Source organism: Balaenoptera musculus, chromosome 21 (assembly GCF_009873245.2).
Source record: "Balaenoptera musculus isolate JJ_BM4_2016_0621 chromosome 21, mBalMus1.pri.v3, whole genome shotgun sequence".
Classification (NCBI taxonomy): Eukaryota; Metazoa; Chordata; class Mammalia; order Artiodactyla; family Balaenopteridae; genus Balaenoptera; species Balaenoptera musculus.
Genome location: NC_045805.1, coordinates 25,950,529 through 25,970,782, shown reverse-complemented (window position 1 = coordinate 25,970,782; position 20,254 = coordinate 25,950,529). Strand labels below are relative to the sequence as shown.

At 38.1% G+C, this 20,254-nt stretch overlaps 1 protein-coding gene across 14 annotated transcripts in view; it reads right to left on the bottom strand.

Moving 5' to 3' along the window:
* The window catches only part of NRG1 (neuregulin 1), a 215,107-nt gene that overhangs the window by 10,379 nt on the left and 184,474 nt on the right, over nucleotides 1–20,254 (bottom strand). For 5 of the 14 annotated variants that reach the window (XM_036838720.1, XM_036838716.1, XM_036838722.1 and 2 more), the window contains 2 exons: nucleotides 12,849–12,907; nucleotides 1,414–1,516 (listed from right to left, as the gene is read on the bottom strand). In XM_036838720.1, the coding sequence (XP_036694615.1) occupies nucleotides 1,414–1,516; nucleotides 12,849–12,907 (162 nt within the window). Of the gene's footprint in view, nucleotides 1–1,413; nucleotides 1,517–6,207; nucleotides 6,232–12,848; nucleotides 12,908–13,493; nucleotides 13,562–20,254 lie in introns of those variants that run through there. The other 9 variants (XM_036838718.1, XM_036838714.1, XM_036838721.1 and 6 more) reach the window with 3 other exon arrangements.

The window sequence follows — 20,254 nt, the reverse complement described above, 5'->3', positions numbered from 1 at the left end:
ATTCAAGGCAGTGGATTGGTCGGGAGGGAGGAGGAGGGAGGGAGTGCCACTTCATCTCAGGAGGGGAATCACCTATTCTTAGCAAGTAGATTTAAGAAGATGCATGGGATTCTTACAGAAATTGAACTGGACTGCCGAGAGATAAGAAAAAAAAAGAAGACAAGTCAAGTTGAGAGGTGGCTAATACCCCAACTTTCCTAATCAATCCATCTTTGCCTAACTGTTACGGATGGTCATTTGTCTTAGGTAACAATTCATGCTATGCAACTGACAAGGCTGATTTCATTTATAGTTCTGCCTGTCTGTGTGTCTTTCAAGAAAATGCAGTTAGTGTTGAATCTGTGCATCACACATAGTGTGTGTATGTATAGAACTGTACGTGAGTGAAGATATATACTTATTTTGCCGGTAGATTTTGGCACAATTATAATATGATCCTACCCTATTACCACTTTTTTCTGTATCTAGGGAATGAATATTCACATATTCAGACTGAATATAATAAGACTCATAAGGTGGATTCCGTGAAGGCTTATTTATCTCTATCGCTTGCTCAATTCTGGCAACATACTAAATAAATCCTGGGACATTAAGAAAATGCCATCCATGCCCTTACTTTTATGCCATAAGAGCATATTGTCTTTGTTCCTCAACTTGGATCGTAATATTAGTCCCATGACTAATTTTGGCTCAAGATTTTATATGATGAAGTGACAAAATAAAACCAAACTGTTAATAACATTATTTCAGCCTTGAAGTAGTTCTATGTATGAAAGAAAAATGAAAGAATTCATGTCAAACGGTAATTGTATTTGTTAACATGAACCCAGCTTAAAGGACCAACAAAGCGAACACAGATCTGTTTTCATGTTTCTCTTTTATTCTTTCAAAGCAAGTTTTGCTTGATTCTCCTCCTGTGAGATTCCTTTTGTACATCTCTCACTTTGGGAGCATTGGAACCGGTAACCTAATTAGATGGAACTGAAAATGAATCACGATCATGTTTTAAAAACCCCCTGCACTTCAAACACCACCTAATGCTCCCTTTATCCCCTAAGTCTGAGTACGGTTGGACGTGTCCTCAGCAGTGAGATGACGCGCTCCTTATCCACAGACACTCGCGTGTGTCCCTGCGCAACCCTTCCCTCCCACCCTTTCTTCGGTCGTGGGACTGTGGTCAATTATCAGAAGTCTTCTGAACGCTTTCACACAAATAGGCAAAGCTTCCTAATGTATGTGATTAGGAAAGGTCCTCAAAATGGATTATTCAGGAGAAAAAAAAATAAGGAGACACTCCCTCTGTGGCGCCTGCCCCGTTTTTTCAAGACCAGGCTGCGGAGCGGGTTTCTGCCCAGCCCTTGGCGGCCAGGCTGTCTGTGCGCTGAGGAGACAGGAGGTGAAGGGGACGTTTACTTGGTTTTGCAGTAGGCCACCACACACATGATGCCGACCACGAGCAGCGCGATGCAGATGCCGGTGACGGTAAGCACTCTCTTCTGGTAGAGCTCCTCCGCTTCTGGAAGGGGATGAGAGCAGACGTCACCAAAGGCCCCGGGCCCTCGCCAGGACTTAACAACTGAACGGCTGGCATGCTGTATTGTCCATGTTCACAAGACAATACACACGGGACAGTTCATTCCTCTTGCAGACGTACTTAAGGTGCAGCACACTCTGCACTACGTTTTGAGCATAAAATGGCAAAGCCCGTTGGGGGCCATTTGTAATTTAAAAAATGATATCATTCAAGTACTTTAATGATAAATTATAGATAGAGATGTACTAAACTGGCAAATCATAAACATTAATTATAAAATAATGATTTGGTTAAAACGGTAGATTTTATTTTTTGAAAAATCTCTTGCAAAGACAACAGGAATCAACACCAGTAAAAGGAGCTGGCATTGGCACCACTGGGACCCTCCTCCTCCTCCTTCTTCCCTTCTTCCCACCCTCCCAGCCCCCTCCCCTCCCTCACCCTGAGCCTCTTTGGATTGCCCAGCTATTTCCTATTCCTGTGGTCTTTACGAAGAGCCACTTCTAACTTAAAAAAAAAAAAAAAGAAAATCAAAGACATTTGCAAACATGAGCTTGACTTGTAGTTAGCAACGAAACTGATGCAGGATCCCTGTGATTTACCAGTAAAATGGGAACATAAGCAACATGACACGGAGTAGCAGGGCACTGTATCAGAGAAACCCCAATACGATGGGTGGGATCGTCCCGTCCTGGGCCATGATGAAGATTTGTCCTTTGAGGAACAATTATTATTATTACTTCACCGGTTGTACTCAGAGATCCTAATTTATGGCACTACAAAACCACTGGCACAAATGATACATGATTTGAAATAGGTTGTACTCTCCTGCATTGACCAACTCGGCAAATTAGCTACTGTTGGTTGCACTAAGGAGATGGGAGGCTTAGAACTTTCAGGTGAAGGTACTGCTGTACCCCCAATGCAACCAGTTTCTGCTTCACGGAAGGCTTTCTATCTGCAAATCGGGTTTTGTGGGGATAACTTGCTTACACTATGGTAGGTCAGGTTCTTAACAAGATTGGCTGATTTAATGGTGAACTTGACCCTCTTAGGAGCTAAGCTTCCAACCAGTCCAATCGCACGTATTATTGGGAGATATTCACGAGTTCAATGAGAAAGAGAACTCAACTGAGGCATAATAAGCGGCGTGAGCTCTATTTGCTCTTCTGATTAACAAGCTGGTCAAGAACTGGGGAATATTTTACTGATGAAGGTCTCTTATCTGGACATCAACATGGGGCCTTATGGAACATTTTCAGTTTACATTCTGTCTAAGCAACCACACTTGTTTTCTCTACTGAGAGAGGGCAAGTCTCTGGAAGTCTTCTTGAAATGAAAAAGTGCAATGTAATTTCTATGATACAGTAGACTTTATCATTAAACAAAACATTTCCTACAAGCCAAGCCCATGGTAATCAAATTCCAGTTAACAAGTCAGGAACATTGTCAAATCAAATTAATAAGAGCACTGATTATTAACAGGAGGAGGAGAAAGAAGTCAGCGGGTAAAAGAGACCAGAATGCTGCAGAGATTATACAAAAACAAACCAAAAGTGTTGGAAGTGGAAAAGAAACAAACTGAGAGGACAGACGGGCTGACAGAATGACGGAGAGAGGGAGGAAGCCAGGTAGGAGGGAAAACAAGGTTAAGAAGTGAAGGAGCGATCTGAAGTCCCTGGCACAGCATGCCTGGTACTAAGGGAAGAAAAATAAATACATAAAAGAAAACCAGAGGGAGGAAGTGCTGGGGTGGGAAGAAAGGTGGATGCAGATTTGGAAGGGTTATCCCATACAGCATAACTCCTAACCTAGACTGGCGGTCACGTGGAAGCCACAATTAGAAAGCAAAGCAGCTGGTGCATTGCGGGGCGACAACGGACCAGGAGACATAGAGCGGTGTCACGTAGTTTTGTGCCGCAGAAGTCAAATGAGGACGTGGCACGTGGATGCTTGTATGTTAATTGCGAGTGTCTGCTGCCTCCTACCTCCCCTCCCACATAGCCACAGGACAGGGAATTCAATTTCATAAGGTGTTAATCTGTGAGCTGATGCCACTGGAGGCTCCGCCTGGACCAGGCACCCGGATCAGTTTTCAGCACTCAAGTCTAAGCAGCAAAGGCATCGCCCCACTGGTCCTTCTCCAGGGATGCAGGACACAGAGCAGGGATCCTTTGGTTGTGATGAACTGGTTACACACCAGAAGTGTAAAAGTATCATCGCCTAGAAAATGAAGACCCTGCTATACCTCTTTCGCTTACTCTATTTTTTTCTTCTTTTCAAATGGCAAGCACTTGGTAGCATTGCCATCTTCCCATTCTATCTTTAGAAGAACCTGGGAAATTGCTTCTGCAAACTGCAAAAAGAGGACCTAGCCAAGGGCCAAAGGGGGAAAGGCATCGTGCCTCTCACGGACTCTTTGGCAAGTTTTTTGGTGGTTGTTAATTATAAAATAGACCGATTTGGGTTTGTGAACAAATCGTATATGATGACTTGCCCATTCTTCCTAGGTTAGGTCAGAAGACACAGTTTTTCCGGGAAAATCAATCATGGAAATAGAAAGGCAGCCCAGTAAAGGCCAAAGGGCAAAAGAAAAGTGCTAAATGAACTAATTAAAACCAAGGCCCCTAGAACACAGATGTGGATTAGGATTCTGTATTCACATCAGCGTGTTTGCATTAAATGTTTTTCATCTAAGTTTCTGATTTTCCAATGGTTTACTAGATCAGGTGACCCTCACAAAATAAATGTGTTCAAAGAGAAATACTTGATGAACAATAATATAAACAATGAGTTTTTTTAGAAAACCCTTTCCCCCCCTTAATTTTTTTCCTAGTGTGACAGGGTCAATAGGACAAGAACAGATTAGAGGCAGCGTTGAAAAAAAGAATCCATCAGGCTCGCTGGCGGATCTGCCTTAATGAGTTGAAACACTTCTGAGTCTTTATGGTTTGGCTGGATGCATTGAATGAACCAGATCAAGCATGTTTTTCAGACTGATCTGGCTAGGCCAAGAGACAGAAGCCTTGGCTGTCTCAATTTTAATTGACCTTTAAAGTCTGATTTTCCTTAAGGATGGAATGTTCTGGCTGGCTGGGGACTTTGGAACCTCTGGAAGGTTTGCCCTTAAGAGGTCAAACCTTAAGGTTACCAAGGTAACCCCTGGTGTGGGTACCACATCAGTGTGCCTTTACTAACCCTTCAGATCTTACTGAGGGAGGTTATACATCTGAAATATCCATCACCCTACTTCATCGTTTGGGAAGAGAAATATTAAATTTAATAATTATACCCTAAAGTGATAAAGCAGGAAAGATGCTGTTAGGGAGAAGAGGGGAGGTGATGGTGGTATTTTTTTCTTCCTTTCAGGTAAGGCCAATAAGCCTTTTTAGAAGTGGGATAATTTTTATCCCGAGGAAAGTAACCTGAATAGATAACTCCCCTTGTGTAGACCACCTGCCCCCTGCGGGATGTTGGTGGGACCTCTTGTGTTCCTTACTCTTGGGTGATGTTCTCTGATGTGCAAAGGACCACTCACATGAATGTGGGGCTATTCCAATCAAATGAATAGTTTTCTCTTGGAATATTTTTGGGGGCAATGAGCAATTGAGTTTCTATCCCTGGAACGAATAGAGCTTGTAACAACCTGATTTTCCACAAATTATGGGAAGTACATTAGGTGTAGACTGTGATGTTATCATTGCAACGAAAGCAACAGCTATAAGATGCTCTCACCGCATGATGTCACTGACACCAGCTGGTTGGGGACCAGATATTCCTTTAATCAGGACATCGCTTTATTGACCGACGGTCACGTTCCTGGGGGCCTGCACTGTGGAGCCTCTGGAAGAATAGAATGGCTTCCCCTTCCTCCCAAGACTGGCCTTTTCTCCCAACTCTTTAGGGTGAAGGCTTTCCAAAGAAGTATGCCCCCAATTCACATGCTCATAGGAGATATTTTACATTTGCAGTGTGAAAATGTCTATTTGATTACTTGTTGGGATATAGTGACTCAAGTTTAATTCTGTTAGTGCTAGAATTTCCAACTAAAATAGCACAAGGCTATTTCATTCTGTTTTCTATTTCCTTGCTCATGAGATAATGAAATTGACCAGAGCAGTGCTTGAATATCTCCAGAAAACCAGAGTAATCCAAGTCTATGCATATAATATTATGTTGCAGAGTAAAAGCTATGTTACTATATTAATAGATGATTTTTACATTGTATGTCAAGCTCCCATCAGCCTAAAATGTGGAGTGTTCTTACACTGATGTATGTAAATCTTCTTCTGTTCTCAGGCTTCTGGTTTGGTTCTTCCTACAGCCTTATAAACCACTCCAACGTACCCCAGCTCGGAAATAACAGCATGGCCAGATCAACCAGTGAGTCAAAGAACGTGGGATATATGTGAATTTGCAGCAGGTAAGGTGATTTTAAACTCTAAGTGAAAGCTGGGAATCTAAAAGCTGCTGCACTCAGTACCATGTTGGTAAACTAACCATAGATTGAAAGCAAAGAAATCACTGTTATAGCTGTATGATCCCTTCTAAAGAGAAAGGAAATTAGTTAGGAACTGAAAGGGAAGAGTAGACAGGGGGAAAAAAAAAAAAAAGGGTTTCAGCTCATAGGCTCTAAATTCTGCAGGCTAAAAGGAATGATGATTGGTCCATACCCATAAATTCAATCCCAAGATGCTCTGCCAATGCAGAAAGTTGACAAAAAAAAAAGAAAGAAAGGGAAAAAGTTTCAGAAAAGAGCAATACACTGCACTCCAAAACACATTACACACGACTATTATGGCTCTGTGCGTGCACATTGAACAGACAAACGGCGGATGGTTAAGGAAGCAGTGCTCAGGTACGCCCCCATGAGTCCACAGAGGGAACTTCTCTTTTAAGAGGTGCGCAAATACCAGCACACTGTGTCTTTATTAACCCTTAAAAAACCTTACTGAGGGAGAAGTTGTATGGCTGAACTCTCCTCTATGCTATTTCATTATTTGGGAATAGAATACTGTATTTATCATCAGAGACGGCATTTGGCATTATTTCATTCTTCTCTTCTCAAAAGGCAGACTTGAAGTTCCGGGGAGGTGAAATTGTTTTGCCCAAAGACACACAGTGGCAGAGCTAGGAGATGAAGCCAAGTAATTTGGTTAGAAAATTTCATCACAATGGATTTATATCGCTATGCTCTAATATTTCTTGTTGCTTTAGTTATTTTTTTTTTTTTTAACTATTTCCTTTCCTCCAAACCTTCTACTCTCTCCACCACTTACATGACAAGGAGCAAACATTTCTGCTCAAAAAGCCAGACGGGGCACTGGGGCACTGAAGCCTGCTTCCAGTTTTCCATATAATTCCTGTGTGGCATAGGACAGCTCTGAATGCCTCACTTGTTCAATTGGTTAAAAACAAACAAACAAACAAAAAAAGAGGCGGGGGGAGGACGCAATTCCTGGGTTCTTTAGTTAAGTTTAATTTACTGCTTCCTCAAATCACGAAGAGCCAATTAGATGATCACTTCCCAGTGCTTAGCTCCAATGCCCAGATGACAGCTGAAGGGCACAGGCACCCAGGGAAACTGCAGGGCTGCCCAGGGAAAGGGACTCAGAGTCGTGTGCTCACAGCCCACAGTCCTGGCAGACCTGACTGAGGAGGGACCGGGATTGCAGGGCCAGCAGAACCTGCACAGGCTCAAGTGACGAAATGGGGCCAAAAAACCAAAACAAACAAACAGAGAAAACCAAAAAACCTCTGCAAATGACACATTCCATTCTCGAAACAAAAAGTTGTTAACCAAATTTCATCATGTGCAGCCCTTCAGGATTTCCTTATTTGTGCGTGGGTGGTGGAGAGGCAGGTGGGAAGGAGGGGCAGGATGAAAACAGAGGGGTTCTGTGGTCTATATTTCTTCCCTTGGTCATTGATTAGAGAGATACCAGGACAGCCCCCAAAATATGACAAGGCATCTGTTAAATTTGAAAACATGTGCTAGAGGGGGTATTTCTCATACAGAAGCATCAGTTTGGACATGAGCAAAGCTCCTCATATAGAGAAGGGAAAGGAGGTAAGTATGTTTGGAGTCATCCTCGTTTCAGGTCCTTTCTCTGCCATTTACCTGTTCAGTGACTTTGGACAAGTTAATTTCTTGTTGACAAAATGCTTACGATATTGATACATGCCTCACAGGGTGACCCTGTGGCATAATGGAGACATGAAGTATGTCGGCCAACAGCAGAGGGGTGCAACAGCTTGGGGAACGGACATATCTGGAGATTTACTTTGGGCCACTTACTGCATGGATGTAGGTTTACTTCTGATTAATTTCACGGCCCTCAAAACTCTGATAGCTCCTGGGATATATCAAGAATTTAGATTTTTAAAAAAACTTGCCACCTCTTAAGGAAATGAAGTTTCCTAGATTTAAAAAATCTATATCTATATCTATAGATGATATAGATATATAGATAGTGCATCTAGTAACAATGATAAAGAGGCACTTTATATAACAGAGAGTTCCCTTTGCCTTGAGTCCAGGGTACTCAGGCAAATCACCTACATTTTTCATAAATTTAAAGCCAGAGGATGTAGGGTTACTTTGGTTGCACAATGTTCACAGCCAAATTAACAACTTTTTCCAATCCAAATGAATTTCTCTTGCCTCTGTGCAACAATTTGACAAATTGACATTTTTCCCCCCATTTGTTTCCTCCATATAAACTTCGGAACATCAAGATACCAAAATTCATTTTCCGAAGAACTGATAATAAACTTCCTTACACATTTCCATGAGAAAGTGACTCAATTTTTCTCCCTAGAACCCTCTCCATCTCTTGCCTTTTCCTCCTACGTCAGTAATAATTTAAGGGTTAAAATCAAGAGATAACTACAGAAACTCTTTCCAGAGAAGAGAATCATGATTCCATGCCTACGTGAACACTGCTAATTATCTATATTAGTTGCGTAGAAAGCTTGGTTAAGTCTTCAATGAAATTAGTAGCATGCTCATGCATACATATTACTGCATTTACAGTTTTATAGGTAAGTCTGTGATCCTAACTCTAATTTCATTTCATGGGAAGTCATTCATATCAAGCAGCTCCAATTTCAATAATTCAAAGGGAAATTGGTACTTAAAATTGGAATCTCTTCTGGCTATAAGCCCTAACAAGGAAACAAGCAGAGGAAGCATGCATCAGTCACACTAGTCCCGTAGCAAATACTGCTCTAATTTATTTTTACTATTGGTGGCTACATTTCTTTCACTGTGAGTCAAGAAAAGTAGGATACACAAACACTTTTCATTTTCTGAAGAGGTCATTACTTTCTATCTTTTCTATTTAATCTAATGTTGGCTTAGGCTTATTACATATCATATGTTTCCTATTGAACTTCTGCCTAGCCACTCCATTTTTCAAATTAAATTAGTAATTCAAAAACACGAAGGTTACTGTAAACAATTTAGTTTCCTTTTCTACATGTGATTTCCTGCTGTGCAGTAAGCAATATAAAAAATTAATTTAAATCTAAGAGTCTTCAGAAACTATTAAATATTGACTCGCTAATCCTTTGTTTTAGGATTTTATAATAGTTTGAAGAAAACTGATTAACCTGTAGGTTAATTTAAATTTTCAATTGCATTAGAGAAAAGAACAAGAAAACAACTTATTTAAAAATTGGAATTGTCCATACATGCAATTATAATTTCTGTTAAATTTGAAGACATTCAGGATTTTATTCCTTAACATCTTGGGTCTCCTTATGCAAATAATCTCAAAGAGGTATGTGTCCTCTTGACTTTCTGCCCCTCTGAGGTTTCTAGAGGGGTCCTGTCAATGTCATTTCGAAATGGGAGCAATTTAGCGTCTGACTTCTAATTTTCGACTTACCTTTACAAATGTAGATTTTTTTTCACATATACCAACCCATATTGCCACTGAGCCCTTCGAAATGTAATAGGAAACTCTCTCCTTCCTTCCAAGTTTCCATATGCCATGAGCAAGTATTGATACATTCACAAAAACACACACAGTGAAATCTCACTAACGCTCAGCTGGAGTTAATGATAATTTTGTCATAGGTTGAGTGTGTCTTTATTCTACTTTCAGCAAGATACACATGTTTGATAAAGAAATTAATAACTTCAGAGAGTTTTTAAAACATTTAGAAAAGTCAACACAAATAATTTAGGCACTAGTAACCTATGGTTCAAAAATACTTTTAAGGCTAAGTTTACTCATTCTGAGAATATGCCTACAAGTTCTAAAATTGTACTCTTTTAAAATAGTCTATAATTTGGGCTATTCTATAATTACTTCCTATTAAATGTTAGTTTATACATGACTTATTTGCTCCATACTGCCTGTAACTACTGAAGCTGTGAGTGCTTTTTTTTCTATAACGTCTATAAGTTGATTATCGATTGTCTATATATATATATACACACAGAGACACACACGCACTCTCTCTCACACACACACACACACACACACAATGATGAACACAATCCTTTCAAGTAGGAATTCTGTGTCAAGAAGGGTGAAAATTGAAGCTGACTAACCTTGACAATATTTTCCTATAAAGTATTATAAATATGTTTTATTTCAAGGAAAATGGCTTCCTTCAAGAACGCTCTATAAAATATACATGTGTTCCTTTCTTTTATATTTTAAATCAGTTTTTATAAATCAATAAATGTCCCATAGGACACCCTGACCAGACAAACTGTATTAAATCCTAATGATGTAAGTTACGTGTTAATAAGCATTTAAAAAATTGTACATTCTTTTAGAATGTGATTCTTCAACTGAAAATGTGGTTTGGTAAGTTGAACAATGTTTCTCTTTGAAGCTGGGGAATATCTTTTCTTTTAAAATGTATGTTATGCATTTCAAACTTTATGAACACAAACAAATAAATACATTTTAAACATTACCATGGTGGCAACACTTTTTAGTTTTTGTGTAGCCTTCATTGTTACTTGAACATAAAGTTCTCAGAGCAGCAAACATTTATTTTCCTGCCTTCTATGTGAAGGTTTGCAGAAATAAAAATTGAGAATTTAAGACATGGAAGCTAGAAAATTAACTCTGGGCAAGACAATTTTGGAAAGCAGTTTCTGATTGGAAGCTCTTGCTTTTCCAGACATGAGGCAGCGCTGATGCACAGTCACTACAGATTTTGTTTATAAATGTGCTTCCTATCAATCTTTGTTAAATCAGGTTAAATATGAATGCTGCTTTCCTGGACATCTTCCAAAAGTGCCACTGAAAGCTTACTAAAGAATTTATTCAAGGAATCACACTCAGATTAAATACACAGTAGCTATTTTAAAATTATATCTTATGAAAGAGGAAATGGTCTAAAAGAGAAGCTGAGAACATTTTCTCAGCTTATTGCCCTCAGATCTCACTGCATTATCATTTTGCGGGAATATCTTCATTTTTTAATGCTTTTCTCTATCTGGTACTTCAACATTGCTTTCAGTGCACAATGGTATTCCAAAAATTTAAGTATAATGCACATGCTCAGAATTTTCATTAAATTCTAAAATATAATTGTATTGAATTTACACAGTCACATGGATTTGCTAAATCTATGTCATTTGAATACAAACACATTTCTAAAAGGAAATTACTATATTAAGTAAAATTCTACTTTTACCTTCTGTTTTTACTTTCCATCTTATCTACCTTTGTAACAATATTCTACAGCTGTAGAGAGAACAATTCTGTCCACTAAAGGCATTTTATTTAAAGATTCTGAATAAAGGAGAGACCGTGTTTGAAAATTTAGCAATGCCAATTTACCAATTTTTCACAACATAAAATGTTCTGTAACATAATTTTTGATCTGTAGCTTTGTAAATACATAATAAGTACCACCTCACTAAAAAAAAAAAAAAAAAAAGTTTGAATAGTATGGGCCTAATCTCCCCATAATGCATATGAAATTTCTTCATTCTTCCAAGGAACAGAATCTTATTCTTTGCATGTATACAAGTAAGAGTCAAATCTCATTCTTTTAGAGCCCCCAAATGACCAATTGCTATCACCGTTTCTTGTGTTACATGAATTTATACCCTAATACGCTATGTGAAATATTTCTTGGGGTGAGAAATTGGCGATCTGAATCAGAGGTTGACAGATCTATTACGATGCTTTTGTAAATAAAGTTTCAATAGTACACAGCCATGCTTATGAGTTCATGCACTGTTTATGACTGCTTTTGTGCTACAGTGGCCAAGTTTTCTGTGGTTATGACACTGATGGTATGGTCTGCAAACACAAAAGTATGTACTATCGGATCCTTTACAGAAAAAAATTTGTCAACCTTTGATCTAAATGGATAACTATATGGAATCCATTTAAAATATAATGCTTTGAAAGCTCCAGAATTAAAAGCTATAGTCCTTGTTCACAAAAGCAGGAGAAATACATAGTTTAGTTATCCGTGCAATTATATACAGTGTGAACTGGGTCTCTTAGGAATGATGTCCAAGACTTCATGAAGCCACAGAAATCGATCAAAATTTCCCAGTTCTCATTAAAAAATATATATCTAGCAGTGAACTGTGATATTTCAAAGTAACTAATAAATATTTTTAAAAAAACAATTTTCCTAAAATTATTATTGAAACTAGAATAACATAAATAAATGATTTAACAATTCATCTAAAAATCATTTAGACCCGAATCACTTTTTTCCTAAAGAAGGTTATCTCATTTGCTGTAAAATGTTTGCTTGTTTTTAATTTTCCTACTCGGTGCTTTTTTTAAACTTAAATGCAAACTGTTTGGTTAATGAAGAGAAACATCTGCACTCTTTTTATTCTGTTTATTTGTTAGAAATAACACATTCTGAACCGAAATGAACTTACCATCATTTCAAGTGTGTACTGGTTACAACTTAGCAAACATCCTTTTCAGGATGGGGTCATTTTATAAAGAAGATGGACTGTCCAGTGGAATGATTTTATTTTATCAATAAAAGTGAGACTTTTAAATGCCTTTATTATCATTGCACTGTGTGATATAGACTATCATTTTGTATCACATTATTCAAGATCAATTTCAGAAACATCGGAGTCTCACACACCTATGAGTGTCTCAGAGCCAACTAGGCGTGAACAGAGGAAGTAATACAATTGCTTTTGTTAATGTTCTCATGCGACAGGCAGAGGCAGTCAATGTTAGACCTGGTAAAACACATCTAGCTCTAGGTGAAATCTGAGGGAAGATGCAGCAACAAGAAAGCAGCACCGACTGAGCATGCTCCTATTCAGGCAGAGACAGAAAGGGAGTGGACGTACTGTAGAAGCTGGCCATTACGTAGTTTTGGCAGCGATCACCAGTAAACTCATTTGGGCACCTGAGAGAAGAAACAAAAAAACAATGGTAGAAAAAACAGAGAAAAAGAGAAGAGGTGAATATATGCTAGAAAGAAGCTCCTTCAGTGACATTTGATTGAACTTGGTGAGTTCACCCTCAGGAACTGAGTCTTTGTCCTAATCATGGCTTTTAGACTCTGGCATTTCCCCCAAAAGGGTTAAAAATTTGGACAAAAATGATAGAAAGATCCCAGCATTTTAAGTGACTGCGTTCTCTCAAAGGGAGTCACTTGAAGTGAAAGCGGATGTTTTCTTTAACTAGGTTTTCTATTTGACAGCATTGGTCCAAAATGTTGGAAGGAAAGGAGTTCTGGTTGGCTGGCCCGCCATGATCGCCAGCATCAGTGACCATCCTGATGGGTCATTCTTTTATAAAACTGATGACCTTTGGGGTCTGTGTTGAGACACAGTTAAACAAGGTCTCATTGAATGGGTTTATGCCCTGAGTGGTTAAACCATAATTAGAACAAAAGGAATCAGTCACAACTGAGTTGTAAAACCACCAAGTGGTAGTGATTGTTGCTGTAGTTTGGGGGAGAAAGCAAATTTCAGATTATTTTAACATACTTTCTTGGGTTTGGACTTTCATGGGCACATTCTCAGTACATCTCGCTCCAGTGAATCCAGGTTGGCACCTAGAGGGTAAAAATGTAATAAGCAATAGAACGCTAAAGACACTGAACTTTCAGACTGGCAATTTTCCTCCTATGGAGTATGGAGACTCCTACAAATGACCTGGTAGCTGAACAACATAAAAGAAAGGAGAAGACAAAACATTTAGAAAACCATGTCCCATGAAAACTATGGGGTATATATTTCTGTTGTTTGCTTCAGTCTTCATAAAATCAGTTAATTGAAATTTAACTAGAGTGAGGTTGAAAAGTTGAAAAGAAGTGGCAAGTTCTGGGCAGCTAAGTTATTTTCCCTTGGGCATTTCTGAAGTTGTCACTGATCAATTGACTCACTATGTTAAAACACCGGTTTTGGTAAGAGCTTATAATGTTCCATCCACCATCTTTTACTGTTTAAATAATTCTGAGCTTTTTCTTTTGTAGACACAATTTTGTACTTCATTTCATAGGTATCTTTATAAGTGAAATCAACAAACTACAATAGAAGTCAAGCACTTTCACACTCTAGTGATTACTGACAAGAAAAACTATATCCCTTTTTGTTTTAAAGATATTACAAATTAGGTCTTATTTTTAATGGTGAAAGAAAGAGGCAGATTTTTATTAGTACAAATTTCACTTCATCCAATTATCCCAAGTCAAAGACAAATACACGTCTTAAATTTAAAGTTATTCCTCTACTGAGGTATTTAATAAATGTCATTTTGCATTTAGGGTAAATTGTTTTGAAACTGTATAAAATTTACATTTTACTCACTCGTATACATTTGCCTATCTAAATTCCAGAATCCTGGTGGAATATTGTTCTTAGAGGCTTGTGATGGGGCTGTGCCTAAATATGGAAGTCCTTTACAATTGCTCTTTTTGTTGCTGTCACTCCAGTAACTAAAGCATTTCAGAATGGATTCATTTTACCCAGTATCATACTCTAATAAATAGGGTCATCAAAAAGTTCCAGGACGCAAATATACCTCTTACAGGTGCTCCACACCCATAGCCATGATTATTATTAATAGTTCACCTAGGCCATAACCGTCATGCACACACCTCATGATTTACTTACAACCCTTTCTTCTCCAGAGTAAATAAAAATAAACACCATCTTTTTGGCATCAAAGAGATGTGAATAAAATGATTCATTTTTGCTAATATAAGGCTGATTTTTTTTCATTTCCCTTAAAGCCAAATTCAGTGCCAAAAAATGTTCTCAAGTGATTTGGTACATCTACTTCACCTATTTCATGAAGAATGGCTTGTAAGAATAAATACTAGCAGTTCCAGATTTTCAGTCCTATAAGTACTTGGGTAAACAAAGTATAATTATGATCATTAACAATAATATCAATAAGCTTAACAACAAACATCTTGTATTGATATAGTTTTTTCAATTCTTCAAAATATTTTTTTTTTAAATGAACGTTATTTTCGTTTATAATATTTTCGCTTCAATGAGTAGAGGAAGATCTGCCTAGAGAAATACAGAAATAAGAACTATAACCTGTGAGGTTGGGTCATTTCTCATGAAGATGTCATTCTACATGCTTCAATAAGAGTGTCTTCACAGGTAATTTAAGAAAAATATACGGAAACTTGTTTTCCATATAACTTATTTGACATAAAAATTTCTGAAGTACATGGGGTTTTTATTTGTATATTTGTTTCTGAACCAGGACTACATAAATCCATATAGACATACACTATAATTAAGTAGGTAATTTCAGAACTAAGAATATATTCTATAATGACCATTTCTTCTTAAAAATTTAAATTCTTAATTTGATCACACAATAATCCACTTGTTTCATACAAAGAACATGGTATAAGATATGTGAATATGGTATGTGTGTGTGTGAGAAGAGAGAGAGGGAGAGAGAACCATTAGAGGTAAGAAATGCACGTATTATTTAAGGATCATGAAATTAACAAATAGCTGAGAAATCATGAGTCCCTTAAGAGAAGAAACGCATTTATTAGAAGATTGTCATTTATGCATCTAGGATGACAATTTTGAGATCACTGGGCACAGGACAACTAGATGAAGGGGATCAAAAATCTTACCCAGTCAATTTTCTAATTCGTACAAACTCCTGAGATGATGTTTCCTAGGAAACTAGCATTATGAAATGGTGGTTTATCTCTATCATAAGATGATATATCAATAGAATATTTGCTGCAGTAACACTAGATCTGCTTAAGGTATGCCAATCCTTTTTGGAATTATCAGCTATATCCGAACCAGAACTCTCCTTTCGCTACTGTTTACCTTCACTTAGATGGATTTTCTTAGCATAAAAGCCTTATTATTATTCAAAGTGGGGTCCAAGGGCCAATAGCACCAGCATCTCCTTGAATCTTGTTAGTAGACACATAGAATCTCAGGCCCCCATCCATAACTACTGAATAAGAATCTATATTTTAACAAGATCCCTAAGAGATCTGTTTGTACATTAAAGTTTAGGATGTCAGGGATCCTGACCTCCAAAAGGCCCTCTAATCCGGCATCACAGAATCTTGCTGCTTGGATGTGAGAAGCCCATTTGGCTTCATTGGGCCTCAGCTGTCCTCAGGGATAAAATGAAAGGATTTAACTAAGTGATTATCAAAGGTTTCTCTTACCACGAAGGTTCTGGGAGTCACCCTCACACATGGAATCACTGTGCAAAAACCCAGACATCATTTCTTCTGAATGTATTACCAGTCAGGGAGGACTCAAGAAGTTAAAAAATAAATTTCTGATAGAATGGATTTTTAAGACAATCTGGAGGCAAAATAAATTTCAAATACCTATTCCTAAGCAATTCAAGGGTTCAGCGGCTATAATCATTATGTAACTTTTGTGGACGTCTAGAATTGTTACCAAATCAGATGGAAGGAAGTGGAAACAGTTTCTGCATAAGCAAACTGCAGACTGCATTGACTGGGTAGAGGAAGCATATGCAAATGGAAATGCACCTGATCTATAGGCTCTGATTAAATTCTATGGAATTACTTCTAAAAGAATAGGGAGACTGGCTGCCGACATATTTCTTTATTAGCATTTTACTTTAAGCACCCAATCTATCGCTTTCTTCGGAGATAAGAGTACGGTAAATTTAATCTGATTTTGAACAATATTCTTTGGCATGAGTCTGAGCACCTTCCAAGAATTGTATGTCTCAGAAGAATCTGTTTGAATAAGAACCGAGCCCTTATTGTAGCTCCAAAACTATATATACCGTTTGTTTTACTGATTAGATTAGAAGATGGAAATATTTTTTAAAAAATTTTAGTATTTGCTCTTAACATGATAAACTATCTTTGTTCTATATTTGTTCCTCGTGAGATGAAAACTCATAGACAGTTTTGTCTGAACTGAAGCATCATCTCCTCCAACTAGCATCAACTCTTCCCTGAGTGCCATATCCTCACCTGCACACATCCACACCCTGGGAGAAGGATTCCTTATTTGGCTCTCACATTGCACGCTGCCCTGATCTCTTCCACTGTTCTTACCTATCTGTCTCGTGATTACCTCTTTGTGAGGACGCTGACCACATTCTGATCATTTTATAGCTCTAATGTTTAGCCTGGCTCATGAAGGACTCTCATAAAATGAGATGTTAAACTTTAAAATGTTAGTTAAACTGAACCTGGTTGAGGATCAGACTGCAGTGTCCAGTAAAGGACTGTATTAAGGAGACTCTCACAGTCAATTGATTTGCCAGGTACATACAGCTCAATAACCGGCTTTTATTTTTATAGTTTGTGACCGACTCTCTCCTCTGTATACTTCCAAATAATTTTTTATAGGAGCTCCCAGTATCCTCCTTATAGACTCCCTCCCTTAAACAGAAACCTTTAAAATTGTGTCTGGAATTTGGAAAAGACTCTAACTCTTTAACGATAAGTCTATTACCTCAAATTTAAATCCTGTTACTGAAATACCATCTTACCTACGACTCAATAAAGCCATTACAGTCTAGTAACCAAGACTTCTGCACAGCATCAGTACAATAAAAACTGTTCTTAATAATAACCTTAATACATGGTGACAATCCTGATATGCTTACTATGTAATCGATCATCAACTCATGTAATTTTGTGAAGCAATTTAGTGCTTGGTGTATTTTTTACATTCTAATTGAATAAAATATTTCTCATTTTTTTTGGTGGAGACACTAGACATAGTCAAAGATATTTCCGGAACTCCAAGAAACTTCTGGTTATTTAGGGTTTGCTAATTTTATAAGCCATTATAAATGGTTTTGTGGTTTTTTAAATTTATGGTCAATTTATGAACCATCCTTAGACATCCTTTCTCTTCCTTTCTTTATTTCTTGGTTTCATTAATTTTCATTAGGTCCTCCCTTGATCAGCCAGGAGAAGGGAAACAGGTTTACATATGATATTTTGTCTCTATTTAGTCGTCACTCTACCATGAAATATTCAGACAATTTTTTTAGATAATTTTCTTCCAAAAAAGAAGAGCCCCTATTTTCTATTCACTCTACCTCTGTACTAGTTGGGGTATTTCCTTCATATTGTACAACAGCTGAAACAATTTCTTTGATATCCATGTTTACAAATATCAAGTAATGGAAATGCCAACAGATACATATTGAGGATTATCGGTGTGTTTAAGTGTTAGACGTTAAGGGCTTTTGCTCTTACTCCGTAAACCAGAGCTGGCAGTGTACACACCAGGTCAAACAGTGCTAGTTTGTTTTTCTACAGTATCATATTGCAAGGGCTGACTTTTCTCACCCCTTCACTCAGGATTCTGGCTAGAACTCGCCCACTCACTGGCTGAGTATCTGTGCTGTAGATTATTCTTTCCCAAATGGATTGTTACTATTAGTCTGCATTTTTCCAAGATGAACTTCGTTCTGTTACCCACCATGAAGTGAAATTTCTTGAGGTTTGTATATGCTTTTCTAATTTGTGTTTTAGTGTTCTTTATGGTATCATCTGCAAAAGACATTTATTTCCTCAAGGGAATGCCTTCTTCAGTACCATTAAAGAAAATATTAAATGTAATATATTCCTTCAATAACATTTCCTTCAGATCCAGCCTTATACCTCCCATCACTGTTTAGCCAGTACGGATCATTCCATTTCTGTTTTATTAAGATCTGGGGGCTAGTTCTCAATTCTTGAGATAACAGTATACATAGAGTGGCCACAGTAGACTCAGGGGTAAATACTGAGGGGGAAAAAAAAAAATCTAAGTTATCCTGGCTCGCCAATGTTGTTTTTCAACATCTAAGACATACAGTCCCACTAATGAGGGTGCCAGTGTTTATGAATTAACCCCTCCTTGTTTGAACCCTGGTGCCCTTCCCAAAGCTCTGTTTGTACAGCTTGTTCTGAAATGCTCATCTGTAGATGAAAATCCTTGCCATTGTTTACTCTAACTGATGTATCCTTTACTTTGGGGTCAAACAATTTCATCGGATACGGGCTCAATCTATGTCCCATGCATCTACGTGTCCTTGTGACACAATGACTTATGGACTCGGCTAATTTGTGGTTTGGTTTTCCTCCCTGGAGGATGCCCTTCCCTGTCTCATCACACAGCTTAGCGACTCCGAACTTTATAGTTCCATCTACTCCAGCCTCATTTTACGATGAAACATCTAAATATTCACTTTTGACTTAAATCATTCAATAGAAATATTTCAAAATGGTGCATTTTATTTTAAGTAGACTATATGCTTCTCAAGGTGAGGGCTGCATATACTTTTTTCCCTGACGGAGTCTCTGCCTCTGGCTGGCTGCGGTCCCCCACGGTACATTCCCTTAGCTCCCTAAATTCTCTTCATAGCACTCAGCACACCAATCATTTATAATTAAATTAATTACTTGAAATACATCTGCAACTCACAAGAGCCTACAGACTCCATGAGGGCAGAGACCACGTGATTTTGCTCACCACTTCATACCGAGCACAAGCATAGAACTTGCCTCTTAGAAGGAGATCAATAAATATATGTGGCTGCCTAAATGATTTCAGGAGAAAAAAAGGAACCAAGCTCTTAGGAACACTTAGTGTACCTGATTTTACGCCAAACTGCAGCCAAACTGGTTTCTATAAGAACAAAAGGATTTGCTTCCCTCTGTCTTCATGAAAGTCAAAAATGAGTTAATAAATACCTAGGAAGTACATAGCAGGAGTCTAGATACAAGAGGACACAGAAGAAATGGAACACGTGGCCATGTGAAGAGCTGACTATCTACACCTAAGCCACAAGAGTCCTGCCCACTCACAAAGGTTTCTCTCCCTGTCAAATGTTACAGAAGGTAAGTGTCACACCCACTGTGAAGGACGAACGCTTCCAGAGCTGGCTGGACTCCAGGTTTAACCCAAAATACATCCCTTTGCTCTATTCCAAACTTCTCCTTCTACAGCCATGGTGATGAGGCCACAGGACACAACTTGAATCTGAACCATCACCCCCTTGTTTAATTATGTTAATTCAGCTACTAATATGTTATAAATATCGTCATCCTCCTCATCATTGTTATGCCAGGATTTTATAAAACTTTAACCTTAGCTAGTGTCTTGACTTTCTCTCCTCATCTTACCCGGTCCCCAGATGTCTCTAGCCTGTATGGAAGTCTCTCTTCCCTAAGCACTTGCTATGTTTATGGTATCACTCTCCTGCTCCAGAAGTTACTATGACGCCCGATTAGCTATCACAATGTCCAAAGTCCTCT